General features: G+C 43.5%; 1 protein-coding gene and 1 pseudogene across 1 annotated transcript; one reads left to right on the forward strand and one right to left on the reverse strand.

Moving 5' to 3' along the window:
- The first annotated feature begins 1,775 nt into the window (after positions 1 to 1,775).
- On the forward strand, positions 1,776 to 3,366 carry LOC124647498 (annotated as a pseudogene).
- A 1,904-nt stretch (positions 3,367 to 5,270) lies between these two features.
- On the reverse strand, positions 5,271 to 10,448 carry LOC124647499. The gene is made up of 12 exons (XM_047187436.1): positions 10,419 to 10,448; positions 10,162 to 10,326; positions 9,854 to 10,036; positions 9,544 to 9,749; positions 9,329 to 9,457; positions 9,152 to 9,216; positions 8,895 to 9,054; positions 8,724 to 8,794; positions 8,492 to 8,642; positions 8,322 to 8,401; positions 8,186 to 8,226; positions 5,271 to 5,564 (listed from the first exon to the last, which is right to left on the reverse strand). The coding sequence occupies exons 2-12, from the start codon at positions 10,291 to 10,293 to the stop codon at positions 5,271 to 5,273; spliced, it is 1,512 nt and encodes a 503-aa protein (XP_047043392.1). The 5' UTR covers positions 10,294 to 10,326; positions 10,419 to 10,448.
- Positions 10,449 to 22,541: the final 12,093 nt, after the last annotated feature.

Raw genomic sequence — 22,541 nt, forward strand, 5'->3', positions numbered from 1 at the left:
AGACGTCAGCGTCAATCCATTCTAATTCTAAAATTCATTCTCAAAAAGTAACTCCGATCTAAGATTTATTTCCACCAATTAATTATTCTCAAAATGTTGATATATCTTGAAAACTTTTTATTAGTTCAAAATTTATCAACCCCTCTGCTCGTTATTTATCAACGGTAAATGTGAAAAATTATCGACCCGAAAAACTAATTTAACTTAGAATATTATGGGAATATTTTTAGCTCACAATTTATCAACCACTATGCCTATAATTTATCAACGGTAAAATATGAAAAGTTATCGACCCAAAAAGCTAATTTTATTTAGAATACTTTTGAGAATATTTTTAGCTCATAATTTATCAACCCCTATGTTCGTTATTTAGCAATGGCAAATGTGAAGAGTTATCAACCCGAAAAGCTAATTGTATTTATAATATATTAAAAACATGTGTAACTCTCAAATTTATCAACCCCTCCGCCCGTTATTCATCAACGCTAAAATGTGAAAAGTTATCGATCCGAAAAATTAATGTAATTTAGAATATATTGGGAATATTTTTGGCTTACAATTTATCAACCGTTATGCCTATTATTTATCAAAGGCAAATGTGAAGAGTTATCAACCCGAAAAGTTAATTTTATTTAAAAATATTTTAGAAACATTTTAGCTCACAATTTATCAACCCCTCTGCCCATTATTTGTCAACGCTAAAACTGAAAAATTACCTACCCAAAATCTAATTAAGTTGAAAGTAATATTTATTTGAGTTGCAAGTGGTGGTTCATTTGAGTTGCAAGTAGTTTTCCCACCCGTTATTTTTTCCCTCTTAAAACCACTAGCCCAAAAAAGGGAATTAAAAAATAGTCCAAATAACATGATTTTTATATACAAAAGTAACAACAATATGGAAAAAATGATACTGAATTTCTAAAAGGGAATTGTACAAAGGGAATTGAAAAAAAGTTGCATTGCTAGGTAAAATTTGGAATAAATTTACGGAATCAAAAATACTGATACAAATGAAAATATCACAAAAATAAATTTGCGAAAAAAAAAAGTTCATATTTTCATGTTTATAACATATACAGTTGATAGTATAAAAACGATCTGTTTCTGTTTCCATCAAAAACCATTGGTAGCTCGCCTTGTTAGCTCAACTGGCGCGTGATGGCCAGGAGGTTGCGGGTTCGAATCTCCCACAGGGCATTTTACTTTTTCCGGCGCGGGCGCGGGGTATCGGATCGAATACTACAAAATTGCATACGCGGGGGCGGGTTTCGCGGTGGAAATTGTTCGCTCCAGCGCTCGATCCCTAGAAAGGGAATTCGGTCAACACCTATATTTCACCACGTATATAAATTCCGTAGTGCATGCATGTCGTACATACTGCTACGGTGCTACCTCGTCACGCGCATAGCAGATTTATTTTGCGTTCTTGTCCTGTAGAACGAACTCTGATACGGAGAATATCGTAGCTGGTAAGTTGTTGAGTTCTGATCCGTATCCATCAACCAGACGTTGCCTGTCTAAATTCCGGATCATGCGTGTAAGTTGTATGTAGAACGGACTCTATATCGTAAGGCTGTTGATTTCTAATCCTTACGTGTCCATCAATAATACGCAACAACATTCCCGTTATATATATATAGGCCACAGATCGGCTAGGTAACTACGCATCGCAGATTCGCAGTATTCATCGCATTGTTGCTGTTTATCGTAAAGTTTGTTTCCGCCGTAGATCGATCACTAGTCGAAGGAGCATCTAGAGATCATCGTCGGAGAAGATGGCGAGTTTCCATGTCGCCGACGCGTCGGAGTACCTGGCCATCACCGGTTGGGGCATCGAGGACGTCAAGCTGGCCAAGAAGGCGTGGGTGTTTGCCGGGCAGCAGTGCAAGAAGTTCTGCATCTCGCCGGTGAACTACGAGATTGACGTGCACGCCATGAGCTCCGAGAAGCTGCCCTTCATCCTCCCCGCGGTCTTCACCATCGGCCCAAAGATCACCGCCAGCGGCGGCGCGGAGGCGGACAAGAAGGAGCTCGAGAAGCAGCTCCTGCTCTACGCGAAGCTCATCGCCCCGCTGGACACGTCCACCAGCCACGTCCACGAGCTGGTCAAGGGGATCATCGAGGGCGAGACACGCGTGCTGGCCGCGGAGCTGACCATGGAGGAGATCTTCAAGGGCACCAAGTCGTTCAAGTTGCAAGTCTTCGACAAGGTGCAGCTGGAGCTCAACCAGTTCGGGCTCATCATCTACAACGCCAACGTGAAGCAGCTGGTGGACGTGCCGGGGCACGAGTACTTCTCCTACCTCGGCCAGAAGACGCAGCAGGATGCGGTGAACCAGGCCAAGGTGGACGTGGCGGAAGCCCGGATGAGGGGAGAGGTGGGCGCCAAAAGAGGGACGGACTGACCCGGCAGAACGCCGCCAAGGTGGATGCCGAGACCAAGGTGTTGTCCGTGCAGCAGATGGGTCAGGGGCTCAAGGAGGAGGCCAAGGTGAAGGCCGAGGTGCAGGTGTTCGAGAATGCTAGGGAGGCGGACATCGCTGCGGCCAAGGCCGAGCTTGCCATGAAGAAGGCAGGGTGGGACAAGCAGGCCAAGGTGGCCGAGGTCGAGGCAGCCAAGGCCGTCGCCATCCGGGAGGCTGAGCTGCAGATGGAGGTGGAGCGCAAGAACGCGATGCGCCAGACTGAGAAGCTCAAGGCCGAGCAACTCAGCAAGGCCACCGTAAAGTACGAGACACAGGTATGTCATATGTTAACACGCGCTCGATCAAATCTCCTACTCGTAATATAAGTTCCTCCATCTCACGCGTTAACCTTTTCTCGTAGGTTCAAGAATCAAATGCACAATTCTACAGCAGGCAGAAGGCGGCGGAGGCTGCCCTGTTCGAGCAGATGAGGGCGGCCGACGCGCGCAAGGCACAGGCCGACGCCAAGTTCTTCGAGCAGAAGATGGGCGAGGACGCGAGGCTCTACGCGAAGCAGAAGGAGGCGGAGTCGCTGGCTCTAGTCGGCAAGGCCAAGTCGGAGTACGTGGCGTCCATGCTCCAGGCTCTGGGCGGCAATTACCACGCTCTCAGGGACTACCTCATGATCGACGCCGGCATGTACACGGAGATGGCTCGCATCAACGCGGGCGCAGTCAATGGCATGCAGCCCAAGATCAGCATCTGGAGCAACGGTGGTGGTGCGGACGGCACCGTAAACGCCGGTGGGGAGTCTGCCGCCGGCAACGCGCTGCAGCAGATGTCCGGGGTGTTCAAGATGCTGCCGCCGCTACTGTCGACGGTGCACGAGCAGACGGGGATGGGGCCACCGGCCTGGTTGGGTACGCTGCAAAAGGACGATTCTGCGGGCAAAATCGAGTAATTTTCGCGTACTGCGTTCTCGTAGTGTAGTAGTACTTATTCATTTGCAAGTTTTTGGTTATTCGAGTAGTCGGATTAGTTCGGTGTTAATTTTGCTAGCGTTTTTTTCCTAAGGTTTGCTTCAATTACAATCGTCTAATGGGTTCGTAAATTCTCAGTTGTACAAGATTGTTGATTTTTCTAAAGCGGTCTATGTCTTATGAGTGTCTATTTCTAAGTTGACTTATAAAAGTCACTTAAGTTCTTATTTCTAAGTCTATGATTCTGACAGTGATTTCCTAATCCAATGGAGATTGAATAGCTACAAATCTTAGATGTTGCTCCGCTTGATTATATTGGAATTGTGCCGAGTTATGCTCTAATTAGGCATGTAATTAGTGAAAGGTTAGACGCTTGAGTTGAATATGTGAAACTAGGCCTACTATATAAATCCCTTTTAGTAACTCTCTGCTAATGGAGAACTTAGTTAGCGCTCGATCGATCGGTATTATCGTTTGATCGATTCATTGGGCTGCCCACGGATAAAACCTGACACGCGTCTCCCTTATGTGGGCCCAACTTAATTAGTGATTTCTTTTTTTTCTTTTGACCCTCAAGAAATTGGTCGTCTTGTTCCTTTCTCCTTCCACCGAGAAAGAGCGGCGACGGTTGAAAGCGGAGGCCGGCAACCATCCACCGCGGTGGAGACAGAGACCGCGAGGATGGACCGAGTTGAAGGCAGCGCACGACGAGGCGGCGGCAGCGCACGAGCGGAGGCGGAAGCGCCGACGGAGACGAGGAAGAAAACTTAGGGATGAGGGTTGGGGTTTGGGGGAGGTCACCGACGCCCAAGAAGAACAATACAACCGGGCCTAGAGAGATGGTCGTGGCTGCGGCAGACCGGCGAAGTTGGCGGTTCGAGGAGGGTGGTGCGGCGAGGCGGCGCTCCCGTGGCTGCCGGCAGTGAGGGCAGGCAGCCCGGCCAGCGGTGGCTGCAGGGGCGGACATGGTCTGAATTTCGGCAGCAGCAGCGGTGCTCTCCGAAAACTTGTTTTTACAGGCGCCGGTACCTACCGGAGTGACGTCAGCAATGACGTCAGCTATGTGCTGACCAATTTTTTCACAAAATTGTGAAACAAATTTGAAACATAATTGAAACATAACTGAAACACTAATATTTTTGTGAAATAAACCGTAGTGACATCAGCAATAATGTCATTAGTTTCATTTTTTGTCAGACTGTTTTACAATGTTTTTCATGTATCACTTTAGTTTCATAAAAGTTTCACAATTATTAGTTTTATATTAGACAAATGTCAAAAGCCTCACCAATCTCAAAGCAGAGAGTGGACGGTGGATTGGACTCCTTTACCTACCGGCGCCGGTAAATTCACCGCGTTGCGGTGCTCTCTGCCCTCCTCCCCAGCGACGCGGGCAGCGGCGTTCTCTTTTCTCTTTACTTCATTCCGGAAAAAAAATTGTACCCAAAAAAAGTGAAGAGCAAATGTGAAATATTCGAGTCACGACGAAGTTTCAAGTGCAAAGTTTTTGTGCGGTGAGCATAACTTTATGTCACATAGAAATATTCAATTTCAAGCAACCCGTTGCAAATGGCACTATAACAAGGGAATCACAACTTCTGGCTAACATAGATTCACTCCTTCAAACCAACTGTAAGGGACACCCGACATTGACGATGTGTCACATAGATAGGGCATCTCTAACGCAGCGACCCATCCAGCGTCCGCGCGTCCGGATAGGTCGAAACGGACAAAAACCCGGTCCAGGGCGCGGACCCATCCCCAAAACGGATGGCCGCGGCGTCCGGGACGACCCAAAGTCTGTGCAAATCTGGGCCGTGTTTGCGTGGCTGCGTACTCCTATCGCTGGCCGCTCGCATCCTCTCGTGGCCCACCTGTCTGCCTCCTAAGACACAGCCCCCTCGCACACATCTTCCACCGCTCCGCCGCCACCCAGGACCGGCGAGTTGGGAGCGCTGTCGACGCCAGCCACCATCGTCGAGACGCCGGCATGCGGTGCAGAAGCACATGACGTGGCCCCGCGCTGCTTTCGCGGCCTCGTAGCAGAGTCGGAGGACGCTGTCGCCGACGCTGTTGTCCTCTCGCCGTCAGCAGCTTCGTCGTTGCCACCAGAGGTGAGCTCTCGTGCACCGTGTTTCCAGGACGCAAGTCGGCCGGGATGGCCATTGCCTGCAGGTCCCTACAGACGCATTGGATGGCCTTCGCCTGCGAGGTGTTCGATGAAATGGGCGATCTAAAATTTGTCCCATTTCATCTGTAGATCATGGACAACGACGACGAGTACTTCTTCAACAACTTCATCGACACGTCGTCTGACGAGGAGTCCGACGATGACTTTCTCACGGAGGCTATGCTGATCATCCACGAGCACAATGTCTCGTAGATCCCCGTGTACCGGGGTTCCTTGCCAGGGCGCGCGGCCTCCTTGGACCGCAAAAGAGAACGCGGCCACAACCAGCTCTTCAACGACTACTTCTACCGCAAGACATTGTTCACGCTGGCCATGTTTCGCCGTCGTTTTCGGATGTCCAGACCGTTGTTCACCCGGATAATGGATGGCGTCAAGGTCTACGATAACTACTTATGCGCCAAAGTGGATGCAATTGGCAAGGTAGGCCTCTCTTCGTGCCAGAAATGCACGACAACAATTAGGATGCTCGCATATGGTGTCGCCGGTGATTTCGTAGATGAGTACACGCGCATGAGCGAGTCGACATGCTTGAAAGCGATGTACAGTTTCTGCAGAGCAGTGATCGGTGTGCTCGGAGAACAATATCTTCGGCAACATACTGCAGAGGACACAGCTTGTCTGTTGTCAATCAACGCTTCCAGGGGGTTTGCTGGGATGCTTCAGCATAGATTGCATGCACTGAGAGTGAAATAACTGCTTCTTTGGTCGGCAGGGCGTACAACGACCATTCTGAGGGGTGCACAGTGCTTCTTGAAGCTGTTGCTTCACATGACACATGGATTTGGCACTCATTCTTCGGAATAGCTAGCTCGCACAATGACATCAATGTGCTGCAGCGCTCTCCGGTGTTTGATAGGCTAGCGTTCGGTCAATCCCCTGATGTGGATTTTGAGATCAATGGCCACCACTACAATAAGGGGTACTACCTTGTTGATGGTATCTATCCACCTTGGGCTACACTCGTGAAGACAATCCGGCGTCCCAACTTGGAGCAGGAGGCAAGGTTTGCCAAAGAGCAAGAGGCAGCCCGGAAAGATGTCGAGCGGGCGTTTGGCATCCTCCAATCTCGTTGAGCTATCGTCAGACCTGCTAGAGCCTGGAGTGTGCAAACTCTATGGGAGGTGATGACTGCTTGTGTAATCATGCATAACATGATTGTTGAGGTAGAGCGGGATGATTCACTCTGTGATAATGAGTGGGATGGCCAGGGAGAGTTGGTTACTCCTCAAGGTGGTCCGGCATCATTCCAGGATATCCTCCATGTGCACCATGAAATTCGGGATCTAGTTGTACACAACCAGCTTCAGGCTAATTTGGTCGAGCACATGTGGACGCATGTTGGCAACAATGCTGCAAATAACAATGAAGGAAATCCCGAAGAAAACAATGCCTAGGGCATTTGTATCATTTTACATTTTATTTGAATAATACTTTGTCATTGAATACGTGGACAATAAACTTATGTAATAAATCTTGAGCATTTAAACTTATTTATATATTTTTTATAACTTATTTATATATTTTTTATAATTTTTTATGTTTTTATAGTGAATTTAGAGGCAAATAGCAACTTCTATGGCCGCGACCGAAATTTAGCCGCGTTGGGTGCAGCGCGCGACCCAAACGAACACGCGAACGCGAGGCTCCGTCCGCGTATCCGAAAAGAAAAGATCCAGCGCGTCCATTTGGGTCGCAGCGTTGGAGATACCCTTATAGACCCATGGCTTTTTCCGCAGGACATGTTTGCTACATCTTGGTTCTGGGATAGCTAAAGAATTGTTGACACATTCCAGGTTTTGAGCAAATACATAATACACATCCTAGATTTCAGCTACTGAGTTGTAGCAACTTTTTGTAACTTTAAAACTGACGGTGCACAACATTTAGATAAAACTCAACTAGTACAGCAATAGAGAGTTCAGTGGATAAAACAGTGTCAAGTATTGTAGAGCAGAAGAGTAGCCCATGCTGACTTAACCGCGCATAAATCACCATCGCTACATGATCAGCATTTTGTAGCTCCACTCATCACTGCACGAGTATGATCTCAATTAAGAAAAGTCAAAGAAACATGTACTATTACTATAAGAAATACAAACTGCATACTAGTCTAATTGATAAACAGAAGAGCAGAGAATCAAGTGCCTAGTTTGCAAAGAGAACTCAAAGAGCATTTATGTTTTATCTGAGTGCCAACTAGCACATGCAAAATTATAGGATGACCAATATTTTGGTATATCATTGTTTGGATGGTATCAATATATCATCCAAAATTTTGGACAAAAAAGACATTTGTCTGTACTGCGAACAACTCGTTCAAGATTATTAGTCTAGTGAATAATTAGACACATCTGAATACAGAAGATCAACACTAACATGCAATTTCCTAATAAAAACTATAAGATGAACTCATCTAGCTCAAGCACATGTCAAAGTAGAGGAACACAAAAAAAAGAATGACAAGCAATTGGTAACAATGGTAGCATGGAGCTGCACGCACATGCTAATCATGTAATTAGAAGCCAAAAGAATCAAAACTATCTAACAACAAAAGAAGAAAATTAGACAGGAGACGCAACTCCACTGCCTGAAGCAGCAATTTGACTAACCTGCTCATAATCTGCATTCTCCGAACTGGAGACTCCACTGCCTGAAGCAACTAACAATACTTAGTAGTCAGGACCACAGGTAGCATAAAAAGTTGTACACATATAGGAGCCAGTGCATTCTTATTCATGTTCCTACCTTGAATATCACATGTTCTTTTACTTTTCTTGGTCAAGTCCTCATCAGATCCATCACCAAATAAATCTACAGAGTGCGTTCTTTCCAACAGGAAGCAAAAATAAATTATACTTGACAAATAGTACAAAAGAAGGAAAAAAACAATACTACACTAATTATTGCCATCATACATTGATATTGAGGGAAACGACCCAGAAAACGTGTCTGTTGTGGGGTTAAAAGTTGCTGCAACACAATCACTGGTAATTTGCGAACCTAACTGATCCAACATTCCAACATCTTTCCATGGCTCAGATGACTGAGTAGAGGTCACTTCACTCTCTGGAAGAACAAATGATGATTGTTAGTGTGAATTTGTGCTCACAAATGAGCTGGAACTAGTGCACTTTTTTAAGTCTGTACCTTTGGTCCCTCCCATGCTCCTCTTTTTGCTGGTGTTGATGTCCTTGCCATATTCTTCAGTACTTGCAAAGCTAGCAGAACTTTTTTTCAGATCAATCGCCAGTAAATTGCATTTCACACCGCCAAAATAAAAGTAACAATGAAACAAAATGTTTAGAGTTGACATCACACCCTGACAATGGAGTTGAAGTAGCATTGGTTGGATAACCCCCATCTGCACTTCTCATTTCATACCTCGAGTCACCGTCACTTGTAATTTGCGAACACAACAGATCTTCAATTACAACATCCTTCCTTGGATCAGATGACTGCCTCCTGGGTGTTCCACTGACTGAAACAACAATGATTATTGTCAGCGTGAGTTTGTGCAAGAGACAAAAAATTAACCCATTAATGAGCTGGAGTCTGTGCATTCTATGAGTTTCTACCTTGGGTTCCTACAATGTTCTTCCTTTTTCTGTTGGTCTTGGTGTCCTTTACAGAATCCTCATCACTTAAAAAGCTAGCAGTGCTTTCTTTTAGGGCAATTACCAGTAAATTTCATTACACACCAACGGAATAAAGCAACAAGTAAAACAAGATAATGATTACAATTGACATCATACCATGACAATGGAGTAGCAGGAGCATCACCGTTTGGTGTTAAGGGAATTTTCAGAATCTTATCATTGTTAGCAGGAGAAGAACCATCCACACTTCTAATTTGCTTACTTGGTTCAAGTAGGCGCAAACTGCTGACAACACACCACGAAATTACAACTCAGACCCATCAAACAAATGCGATAAGAAACACAAAACAATGCTATTATTCAGATCATACCCTGTAAGCTCGCTTGTCAGCGCAGGATAATCACGATTAATTGGATAATACTTGACAGAAGATTCAGGAGGAAAGTAGTCTAGAATAATGTAAAAAAGTTCCAGCAAAGAGGTCCGTATTAATTCAGAAATGTGCATCTTTTCCTCGAGGTTCACATCAGCTATATTCAGCAACTCACGTGCAGTAATGGCCTCCTTTTGCATGCCCTTCAAAACACCATTTTAAGAACTGGTGATAAGCTCATGAGCATCAAGTATGAGTACTTCAAATTTGGTAAACCAGACTTTTTTTGGCAGAGGCATCAATATACCAACAAGGAAGCGGAGACTTGCCGAGAGTAAGGCCCTTTGTAGGTGGTCAGAATATCTAAGGCAGCCTTCCGGACATCCTCGCTAAACTGAAATTTCCATTGCCAGAGTCCAGCCATAGACTCATCAGCCATGGAGATGCAATCTGCCAGCCTAGACATCAACTTGGCCTCCTCCACAATACACTTGAAAACAAGTATAGGTATCAATTGGGGCAAAAGAAGTAGGAAATAACACACCAATTAATACTATATATAAACTGACAAGGAAATGACACAGTTTCAAGAGATTTGTATTTTGCAGAATGTACCAGAAAGCAAGCAGCTGGAACAGAGGACTGGACTGGAACCAAATGAGTGATTTGACGGGCTTGCTCTACGATCTTAGTGCTGAGGGCATGAACGTCAGGACCCCCACTAAACAGTTCAGCATGCCTATCCATGGTAGTAGTCAGCTCATCCTCTGCCACAATACACTTTATACCAGTATTTTACGAAGGTGTGAAGAAGTTAGCAAAGCAATCAATCAAAGAACAAAGTTAAGTTTACCAGAGGCAGAGAAAGTTACCGCAGCGGCTGCAGCTTGCAGGTTGAGGGAAGGGGGTCATTGGCAAAATTTTGGCGAAAATACTCCTCAAGGTAATTGAAATAGTCTTCGAAAAGAACAGTAGCACTCATCCACGGCAAAAGCCTGTCCCATGACCATGCGAGCGGCACAAGATCTAAATAATAGAGTAGAAAAAAAGTGAGATGGTCAAATCAAACAGTAATTTAAGCATAGGGCAGAAACCAAAGCATCAAATGGGTACATGAATCCGGTATAAAATTTCTAAAGTACTGTAGATCGCAAGCCTCAATCTTAACCTGGAGAATAAAGCATAAATTGCGCGTACCTTTGTAGATAATAACATCCAACGGAGGCAGTTTCTTGTCTTCGTCGGGTTCCCTTGCGTTTAACAGACAATTAATCAACATCGCCATAGATTCTTCGCTTTCAGCAGGGTTCATGAGCTGGGAGCGGACGCGTTTAAATAACGCGAAATCCAACGTCTTCTGCGGATCTAGTTCAACATTGAACTGCTCCTTGTGGTCTAGTTCAGGATCCATTGTCTTATCGGGAAATAAGGTTACCGGACGGGCGAACCCTAGCTCCCTCTTCCCCCGGCCGTCGCCGCCGGTGCCGGCGGCGGTGGGGTTGACACTTCCCGCGGCGCGGTGGGGGCGCGGGGGCTCCTTGGCGGCGCGGTGCGGCTCGGCTGGCGGCGGTCCGGCGCGGCGGCGTGAGACCCGCGCGTCGGGTGGGAGGAGGGACGGCGGCGCAGCCGTTGGCGGCTGGCGGCTGGAGGCGGGCGGGGCTTGCTCGGCCCAGATGCGGCCCAGTTTGGGGCTCAGTTGGGCTGGGCGGACTGCCTGCGTTCAGCTTGCCGGCGGTGCTCCCTGGAGGCGGGGATGGTGCGGCGGCGCTGCGGCCGGCCTGCTGCAGCTTGGCAGAGTAGAGCTTTGCGGGCCAGTTTGGACCCGGCCGGGCCTGGTTTGCCCTCTTTGTCATGTCCGGTCGGCGACCGTGAAGGCGGTGGAGGTAGTTCCCTCCGGCCCGGTTGTGGTGGTGCTGCCCCCCATCCCTGCTGCTTGTCGTCTCGTCCTCTAGGCCCTGTTCCGGTGACCATAGTGCGATGGCGAGGGTGACTACAAGATCATGGTGGCGTGTGCTGGTGGGTGGCATGTTTGGAAGCGCACGTCGGAGCGTTCAGGGTGGTGGGTTTGGTGGTCAGGAGAAATCCTTGTCGGCATGTCCGACTCCGACGCGGCGACGCCTCGCGGTGCCCTCTTCCTTCCTGAAGGGTGTCGGATGTATCCCTCCCCAATCCCTTCCGCATACCAGGGAAACCCTAGGATTAGTCCGGGTAGCAGCGGCGTCGTCGTCGTTTCCTTGTTGAAGGTGATGCTTGGTATGCGGCGGCTCGGCGTGCTAGGAGAGTGGTGGTACTTCTCCGGAGGGCGCAGCGGTTGCGGGGTGTTCCTCATTTTCGTCAATCTGCCGTTGTCGGCATTAGTTTTTTTTTCTTTGTCTTTTCATTTGGGCTTGGTTGTGCTGTAGATCCAGTTGTTTCGTTGTATCGGGTAGTTGCTATATTAATGTAGCGGGGCGAAAGCCTATTTCGAGGATGTGGTGTTGGTAACAGGATCCGACGAGGTTTGCGCTGAAATGGTGCGGGAGACGACGACGAGGAGATGCAAATAAGATGCTACTTTTGTCTATGATTTCATATTTTGGGACAGCCTGTTTTTGTATCCATTTTTAAAAAAAAGTTAAAGGCATGGTTATATTGGTAGGCCTTGTTTCTTATTAGGCTTTTGATCCTTTTTTGCTAAACTTTTGTGTTGGTCTGTGCAAGTGCAAACTAAATAATATGTCAATTCACAGAAACACACTTATCTTGAATTACAATAGTTATCCATGAGAAGAGATCTTTAAATGTAAAAGCTCATAATTTAGCTAAGAGTGATGTCTGCTTACAATCCGGCCGGCATATCTGGCTTGGAAAGTCTCCTGATCATATTCTTGTACCTCCAAATATCTTTGATTAATAAAGAAAGATCTTAAGCTCAAAAAAGAATAGTATGTCAATTGCAGTCAACATAACCTTCGTGTAGTTGTTCCTAAATATTAACCTGTGTAATTGCGCATATGTTTGTAATTGTGTATATGTGTGCAATTGCACATAGATGTGGAATGTGCATATATAAGTGTGCACATATGGATACTGCATGTATTGCACAATTTTAGACTTTAATGTAATCTTTATTTTTCATGGTGACCTGTAACTAGACTTGTAATTATTTGTTTTTGAGTTTTTGAGATTTTGTTGGGCTTCTAATTATGCAGTAGATAAAAATCAGAAGAGGAAAACGCTTGAGGGATGATGTCGATCGAATGGCCAAGAATTAGCGATCGGTCGAGCGTTAGGCGCCTCTTGATTATATTCGAATTGTGCCAAATATGTACAATTAGACTTGTAACTGGTGGAAGGTTAGATGTTTGAGTTGAATATGTGAAACCAGACCTAGTATATATAAAAGGATATTGGGATAGCTAAATAAATTAGACGTGTCTCTTTGGTAGACATAATAACACGGTGTGAACGGCGGCAGTGACACAAGATGTTATTTGACGGCCTCACCATATATCATGTTGATTTAGGGCTCCTTTGATTCATAGGATAGAAAAAAATATATGAATAAAAAAATCATAGAATTGAGATGTCATTGCTACTTGAATCCTATGGAGAGATGAAGTTTGTTTGATTGTAGCAAAGAAATATTCCATAAGTTATGAACTAATGTTTTTCCTATAAGATTTGCACCACAAGACTTATATAGAATTATTTCCTATAAGACATGTTCCTATGGATCAACAACTTTTTTTTTCTATAGGTTCAAATCCTACACTATTTCAATACAAATTATATGAATCAAAGAAGCCCTTAGTACTTATTTGGTAGGGCTAATAGTCATTGGCCCATAGACATACTAGGAAGTTTGCGGCGCGGCGCATGCCGCGCCCGTGTTGTCTATGGTGCGGTATAATTTTTTAAAAACGACATTTTTAGGTTTAAGAGTGCATGATTCTTTTTTTAAACTCGACCACACCCTTGGTATCAAGATCGTGGTTACAATTTTGTAGAAATAATACAATATTTGGGTTGCTGAAGTACCGCGGAAGTGCCAGTGAAATAGGCGGCGGATGGTGGAGTGCTTTTGTTTCCAGATCGTCGGTTCAAATATTATAGAAATTAAAGAATATCTAGGTTGCTGAAGTACCGCGGAATTTCCGGTGAAATAGGCGGCAGATGGTGAAGTTCTTTTATTTTCGGTATTGCTATGAAAGGAAACGGTATTATTTTTCCGGTCGAAAGAGGCAATGGGTGATGGAGTAGATCTGTATTTCTAAAGTTACTGTAGAAGAAGGTCATCCCATGTGAAAATATGACGGATGGTGGAGTAAGTATATTTTTTCGATGTTACCGTAGTAGAACACAATATTATTTTCCCAAATAAAAGAGGAAACAGATGTTGGATTTTATTTTAATCACCGTTGAAAAATTATGCACTACTAAAGAAATATCGGCGGGTAATTACTGTCCACAACCACGATTGAGGTTGAAGGTTCGTGTAAAAATTACTTCCCTTGTGCGTTGATGCAAAATGACCGACTGCGAAATATGCGGCCCTATATAATTAATAGTATGTAGTTAACGACGTGTTTCATAGTTAACATCGGCAATCTTCAAGATATCTAATGAGAAATTGCTTTCTAGAAAAATATAGGTACTTGCCATCTCACGACAAATTACTGCTGAAAATAAATTTGAGGTTGAAATTACCACGTTGTTGCACCGTTGAGCAATTATTATCGCTGGAATATGCGCCCTCATATAATTAAATATTACGTAATTAACGATCTATTTCATAGTTGACACATAAAATAACTGTTGACGTTAAATGATTTCACCGAGAAATTATTTTTAGAAAATTATATGTAGTTGCCGCCTTGCAAAAAATAATATATTGTTAACTATTTGTGTTGATGTTTAAGGATTGCACTGAGAAATTATTTAAAAAAAATATAGTAGTGTCCGCTGATACGTCTCCAACGTATCTATAATTTCTGATGTTCCATGCTAGTTTTATAACAATACCTACATGTTTTGCTCGCACTTTATAATGATTTCATGCATTTTTCGGAACTAACCTATTAACAAGATGCCGAAGTGCCAGTTCATGTTTTCTGTTGTTTTTTGTTCCAGAAAGGTTGTTCGAGCAATATTCTCGGAATTCGACAAAACAAAGACCAAATATCTTATTTTCCCCGGGAGGTTCCAGAACACCGAAGGAGAGTCGGAGGCGGGCAGCAGGGGGCCCACACCATATGGTGGCGCGGGTGGCCCCCTGGCCGCGCTAGCCTATGGGGAGGGGGCCCCGTGGCCCCTCCGACTCCGTCTCTTCGTCTATAAAGTCCCTTGCGACCTAAAAACGCGACACCAATTGACGAAACTCCAGAAAGACTCCAGGGGCGCCGCCGCCATCGCGAAACTCCGTTTCGGGGGACTGGGAAGTGCCCCCGGAAGCCATCTCCATCAACGCCACCGCCTCCATCATGCTCCGTGAGTAGTTCCCCCATGGACTACGGGTTCTAGCTGTAGCTAGTTGGTACTCTCTCTCCCATGTACTTCAATACAATGATCTCATGAGCTGCCTTACATGATTGAGATTCATCCGATGTAATCGGTGTTGTGTTTGTTGGGATCCGATGGATTGTTACATTATGATCGAGTCTATCTATATAAGTTTGTGAAGTTATTGTTGCTGCAATCTTGTTGTGTTTAATGCTTGTCACTAGTGCACGAGTGGCATGATCTTAGATTTAAGCTCTATACTTATTGCTTAGATTGTATCTACAAGTTGTTTGCACATGTCTATGTCCGGAACCCGAGGCCCCAGAGTGACAACAACTGGGATAACTCGGAGGGGAAGGCTTAGATATGAGGATCACATGTTTTCACCAAGTGTTAATGCTTTGCTCCGGTGCTCTATTAAAAGGAGTACCTTAATAGCCGATAGATTCCCTTGAGGCCCTAGCTGCCACCGTACCGGTAGGACAAAAGATGTTATGCAAGTTTCTCATTGCGAGCACGTATGACTATATATGGAAAACATGCCTACATGATTAATAATATTGATGTTCGTCTTAATGCTATTTCAATCCTATCAATTGCCCAACCGTAATTTGTTCACTCAACACTTGTCACTTGTTATTGGAGAGTTACCACTAGTGTAGATAGCTCGGGAACCCCGGTCCATCTCTCATAATCATATACTCGTTCTATATGTCATTGGAAGTAGTATCAACTATTTTCTCGGTGCCATTGCCTCCGTGTTATCATAGTATCGCTGCCGTGTTACTCGTTACTATTGCTCTCATATTACTCGTCGCTTTCACATCACCCCCGTTACTAGTGCTTTTCCAGGTGCAGATGAATTGACAACTCAGCTTGTTAAGGCTTATAAGTATTCTTTACCCCCTTGTGTCGAATCAATAAATTTGGGTTTTACTTCCTCGAAGACTCGTTGCGATCCTCTATACTTGTGGGTTATCAAGACTATTTTCTCGGCGCCGTTGTCGGGGAGGCATAGCTCTACTCATAAGTTCACCCGGGGAGTACACTCTACCTCTCTCTCTGTTTTATTTTATTTTGTTTTGCTTAGTTTACTTTTGTCTAGTTTATTTGTGCTTAGTTTATTTCTGTCTAGTATTATTTTGCTTAGTTTACTTTTGTCTAGTTTGTTTTTGTTTTGTTTTACTTTTATCATATACCCAAAAATCCATAAAAATTTGAAAAACCTAAAAATTAAAAACTGTTGTTATGGAAGAACCCACAACCTATTTGGAGCTTATAGAATTATATAATAATTATAGAGAATCAAGAACGGGTAAAGTCATGAGTGCTGTGATAGAAAAATTGAATACAATTGCTAAAATCTTGCTTAAACGCCATGATATAAACTGTTGCTCTAAACAGGATACTAAACATCTGAAATTCCAATGTGGCTTTAGTGAAGAAGTTTTAATTAAGAACTATAATTGGAATAACTATATTCATTTTGGGTTCGAAGAGGTAGAACAATTTGTCTTATTTATGGGAGCCTCTGAGATAGAATCCTTCATGTCTAAAAATTATGAAACTTGTGTTGCTTGTAAGGACCTTAAAGATTATGTCTCTTCTATCCTTAATTTTTGCATAGAAAGTTACAGCGATAATCCTTATATCATTGATTATAAAGAGAGACTCATTAATGCACAAGAATGCACTCACAATTTGCAGGAACTAGTGGAAGAAGAAATTGATGAACCTGAAAGCTCATTGGATGAAAAAGAGAAGGAGAGTGATGAACAAAAGGAGGAAGAATGGATTAGCTACCCATGCCAACCTTCTAATGAGAGTAACTCTTTATCTCTTACACTATTTGATTGTCCTCCATGCTTACCAAAGGAGGATGAATTTTATGTTCCTGTGGATTCTCTTGAAATATTCCCTATGAGTAAAACTTGTGAGAATAATTATGCTACTGTTATCTATGATAATCCATGCTATTTTAATAAATCTTATGATAATGCTTTGTTTGTGCCTGATGTCGAAATGCATGGTACTAAAGAGTTTTGCTTGGCAAATGTTTACGATAAAGCTCTACATGATGGTCCTATGTTACTTGATAATATTAATTGTACTACTAATGAAAATGGGATTGGAGAGGTCTTGACTTTATCTAGGAGTCCCATATCTCTTGAGATTGATCAATCATCTTGTTATATTATTGATAAAAGTGGGTTTGAAAGTTTTAATCCCACTATTTTTGAGCTTGCTAAAAATTATGTGTTTGGAAATCATGAAACGCATGCTTTATGTGATAGTTGTATTGTTGAGTTTATTCATGAAGCTACTGAAAATTATTATGAGAGAGGAAAATATGGTTGTAGAAATTTGCATGGTACTAAAACACCTCTCTACATGCTGAAAATTTTGAAGTTACTCTTGTTTTATCTTCCTATGCTTGTCACTTTGTTCTTCATGAATTTATTTGTGTACAAGATTCATATGCATAGGAAGTGGGTTAGACTTAAATGTGTTTTGAACTTGCCTTTTGATGCTCTCTTTTGCTTCAACTCTTATTTCTTATGTGAGCATCATTAAAACTGCTGAGCCCATCTTAATGGCTATAAAGAAAGCACTTCTTGGGAGATAACCCATGTTTTTATTTTGCTACTATTTTGTTGTGTCTTGGAAGTTGTTAATACTGTAGCAACCTCTCCTTATCTTTATTTTATTGCATTGTTGTGCCAAGTAAAGTCTCTAATAGAAGGTTGATACTAGATTTGGATTTCTGCGCAGAAACAGATTTTTATCTATCACGAATTTGAGTAGGTCTCTCTGTAGGAAACTCGGAAAAATCTGCCAATTTTCATGCGTGTTCCTCAGATATGTACGCAACTTTCATTAGTTTTGAGTTTTCTGATTTGAGCAACGGAAGTACCTCTAAAAAATTCGTCTTTACTGGCTGTTCTGTTTTGACAGATTCTGTCTCTGTTTTTTGCATTGTCTCTTGTGGACTTTAAGCAAGACTTTCTAGACGTGGAGAGTTGTAGCTAATGTTTTATTGAGTTCTTACAATGTGTCACTGATGACCCACAAGTATAGGGGGTGTATCGTAGTATCTTCGATAAGTAAGAATGTCGATCCCAACGAGGAGCAGAAGGTGTTGACAAGCAGTTTCGATGAAGGATTCACTGTAAATGCTCACGGACAAGTATTCGTGGGGTTTTGATGTAACAGATGAATAAAGTACGAGTAAGTAAAGTGCGAGAGTAATAATTGCAGCGAGTGACCCAATCCTTTTTAGCACAAAGGACAAGCCGGTTTGTTTACTTATAATGACCAAACGTTCTCGAGGACACACGTGATTTTAGTCTAGTGCTTTCGCTACATACGGCTAATTAATCTTCATTGTTTTGATAAGTGTTGTGTGGGTGAACCTATGCTAATGTACCGCCCTTCCTAGGACTAATACATACTTGTGATTATACCCCTTGCAAGCATCCGCAACTACAAGAAAGTAACTAAGATAAATCTAACCACAGCCTTAAACTCTGAGATCCTGCTATCCCTCCTGCATCGATATACCAACGGGGGCTCATGTTTCTGTCACTCCGGCAACCTCGCAATTGGCAAACGAGTACAAGATGCATTCCCCTAGGCCCATAAAGGTGAAGTGTCGTGTAGTCGACGTTCACACGACACCACTAGAAGAATAACACCACAACTTAAATACATTGAATATTACTCAACCATACTTCACTACTAACATTTAGACTTCACCCATGTCCTCAAGAACTAAACGAACTACTCACGAGACATCATATGGAACATGATCAGAGGTGATATGATGATGAATAACAATCTGAACATAAACCTTGGTTCAACGGTTTCACTCAATAGCATCAATAACAAGTAGAAATCAACACCGGGAGAGTTTCCCCTATCAAACAATCAAGATCAAACCCAAATTGTTACAGCGGTGACGAGGTGCAGCGATGGAGACGGCGGTGATGATGATGAAGATGATTATGATGGTGATGGAGATGATGTCCAGCTCGATGACGGTGACGATGGCGTCGATTTCCCCCTCCGGGAGGGAATTTCCCCGGCAGATCTCAGCCTGCCGGAGAGCTCTTTTCTCTCTGGTGTTCTCCGCCCCGCAGAGGCGGCTGTGGCTCTTTGCGACGTACCCCTGGAGCTTAGGTTTTTGGGACGAAGTCGTACGCGAAGAAAAGGAGGCGAGAGGGGGCTGTGGGCCCCCTCCTCACAGGGCGGCGCGGCCAGGGCAGGGCCCGCGCCGGCCTGTGAGGGGGGCCCATGGCGGCCTTCCTCGGCTCCCCCTTCTGGCTCCCTTCGTCATCTGGAAAAATAGGATTCTTCATATAATTTCCGTCAACTGTTGATCTTCCGAAATATTGCATTCTGACGGTGCTTTTTCCAGCAGAATCCTGGCTCCGGTGCGCGATCCTCCAATAATCATGAAACATGCAAAATAGATAAAAATAACATAAGTATCATCTCCAAATGTGAAATATATCAATGAATAACAGCAAATTATGATATAAAATAGTGATGCAAATTGGACGTATCAACTCCCCCCAAGCTTAGACTTCGCTTGTCCCCAAGCGAAACTGAACTCGGTAAACAGGACCACATGTTTATGGAGTGAAGAGTCGATAAATCAAATACGGACAAGAAGCATCATATTCATTCACACAAGTCATTCTAGTAAACGACTTCCTCATATAATTCAACTTGAAGCAAGTATAAGGTAATCACAAATAAAGGTGCATAAGAAATCATAATTGGTGATGGAAACTTTGTTATTGGTCAGAGAACAGTTAACAGATTATACTTATCTATTGAGCAGCGCTCCCATGTTAAAGTTTATATGGCTCATATCGCATACTCAATCATAATGATCATTGATAACTTTCAAAGCTTTATTCATTCAGATAAAACTTGTACTAAACAAGGAAGAATAAAAGACATGACGAAATAAATCACAATATAATGGTTTGATCACAACAACTCAAATGCTTGCTTGAGATGGAGGGAAATAGGTTCACTGACTCAACATAAAGTAAAAGACAGGCCCTTCGCAGAGGGAAGCAGGGATTAAATCATGTGCTAGAGCTTTTTCAGTTTTGAAATCATATAAAGAGAATAAAAGTAATATTTTGTGAGGTAGCGGGTACTCTAACCCCCTTGCCAAACAGACCTCCAAAGAGCGACTCCCATGAAGGACGTTATCTCCACCAGCAAGGTAGATCATCCCTCTTCTCTTTTGTTTACACATGTACTTTAGTTTATTTAAGGATGACACTCCCCCAACCTTTGCTTACACAAGCCATGGCTAACCGAATCCTCGGGTGCCTTCCAACAATCTCATACCATGGAGGAGTGTCTATTGCAAAATTAAGTTGCTTACTGATGAATCAGAGCAAAACATGTGAAGAGAATTATTAAAGAAAGTTGATTAATTGGGGCTGGGAACCCCGTTGCCAGCTCTTTTTGCAAAATTATAGGATGAGTGGATGAAGCCACTAGTCCATTAGTGGAGGCTGCCTAACAAGACTGAAAGATAAAACACCACATACTTCCTCATGAGCTATAAAACATTGACACAAATAAGAGATGATAAATTTTGAATTGTTTAAAGGTAGCACATGAAGTATTTACTTGGAATGGCAGGAAATACCATGCAGTAGGTAGATATGGTGGACACAAATGGCATAGGTTTGGGTTCAGGTTTGGATGCACGAGAAGCATTCCCTCTCAGTACAGGTCTTTGGCTAGCAAGGTTAATTAGCAAGCACAAAAGTTGAGGGAAACAAACGAATATACATGTGATAGAAACAATCATGCATCTTTCTTGTAAGCACAAACAATTTTAACTTCAGAATAATAAGCTATGAGCTAACAAGAAAGGAAGACAATGAAACTATATGTATTTCTACTTAAACCTCAAGGTGTTGTTGCTATTGACCAATGCTAAGTTTGCCAAAACCAAATAGATTTACTCAATGCTCCCAAAGTGGTACCAATACTAAAATCAAGATCAATCATATAATAGAGATTGCAAACTAAAATAAGGTGTGCAATATGTAAATGATAAGACTTCTCATTAATATTCCATAACGATAACTCACACCAAGGGATACATAGACAACCAACTAAAGGAGAGATACTTCAACACTGCAACCCATCTTATATGATAACTTCCCTACTCATGATATGACACTACTTGATAGTAAAAAGTAAAAAAGGTAGTGATGATGTGATACCGCGGCACTCCCCCAAGCTTGGAACAAACCAAGGGGATGCCAATACCGATGATGAATTACTCCTTTGGTGATGGTGGTGATGAATCCCTCCCGCGCTTCTTACAGATCTCCTTCAGCCTTCGGCTTCTCGGCTTGGCAATTCCGCACTAAGACTCGAAGAGATTCATTGTTATCCGAAGTTGGCGGTGGCGACCTTGTGATGGGTATCGAGTAGTATTCCAGACATTCTACGAAGTCGGTAATTCTCCTCCTGGAGTATCTCCACTTCTCTTCTTAGAGCCCGGTATTGACAACAAAACTCATCGGTAGTCCGTAGAGCTTCTTCCAAAGACAGGGAAAGAGTCGAGGCCAAGAGCAGGTGGTAAGGGTCCCTCGCAAGTTATGAGAGAAAGAATGTCGAGTGTCAACAGATCCCACCAAGATTTGCTTACTCCCAACAGCTTGTTGCTCTTGTTTTGACGACACCCTTTTCACTTCTTCCTTCGAAAGCCCTTTGCCCTTGTTGTTGGAGGCCATGGTGCTTCTAGATCAAAGACAGATCCTGGCAGAAACAGCTCAAAACAAAACACGTCGAGAAAACGATATACGGACCTCCAGGGGTCCGGGGGATTATATAGCAAAAAAATTTAGGACATAAGGAAAGTACCAGGTGGAACCGGAGTCGGAAAGAAGCGACGAGGCGGCCAGCTCATAGGGCGGCGCGGCCAGGCTGGGGCCCGCGCCGGCCTATGGGGGCACGCCCTCGTGCGTCTCCTCCACTCCGTTTCGATCTCGTAATTTTTCATATTTTCCAAAAACAAGTAAAAACATTGTTCGGAAAGTAAATCGCGAACTTCTTATTACCTATACCGTTACCTATTCAAAGTCGAGTTCGGCGGATCGTCAATTTGACCTTTGATGAAAGCCTCCGGTGTTTCCACTCGAATAACATCAACATCTACATTATAAGAATCACCCGAGATATAATGCTTGAGTCTTTGTCCATTCACCACTTGCGTGGCATTGCCTTGGAGAGAACTAATTTTAATTGCTCCCGAACGATACACCTCCTCAACAACATATGGTCCTTCCCATTTCGAGAGTAATTTCCCCGCAAAGAATCCGAGACGAGACCGATACAATAGGACTTTATCCCCAATATTAAACTCTCTTTTGATAATCCTTCTATCATGCCATTTCTTAACTTTCTCTTTAAAGAGTTTAGCATTTTCATAAGCTTCACTTCTCCATTCATCTAAAGAACTTAATTGC

Source organism: Lolium rigidum, chromosome 4 (assembly GCF_022539505.1).
Source record: "Lolium rigidum isolate FL_2022 chromosome 4, APGP_CSIRO_Lrig_0.1, whole genome shotgun sequence".
In the NCBI taxonomy this organism is placed as follows: domain Eukaryota; kingdom Viridiplantae; phylum Streptophyta; class Magnoliopsida; order Poales; family Poaceae; genus Lolium; species Lolium rigidum.

Bases quoted from the DNA above. Each gene is read 5' to 3' on its own strand.
- LOC124647499 (XM_047187436.1), bottom strand. From the start codon at position 10,293: ATGGATAGGCATGCTGAACTGTTTAGTGGGGGTCCTGACGTTCATGCC. The intron at 8,643-8,723 runs GTACAGACTTAA...TTGTTCTTCCAG, and splicing joins GAGCATGGGAGGGACCAAAG to AGAGTGAAGTGACCTCTACT. The intron at 5,565-8,185 runs GTTAGTCAAATT...ATGCGTCTGTAG, and splicing joins AGAATGCAGATTATGAGCAG to GGACCTGCAGGCAATGGCCA.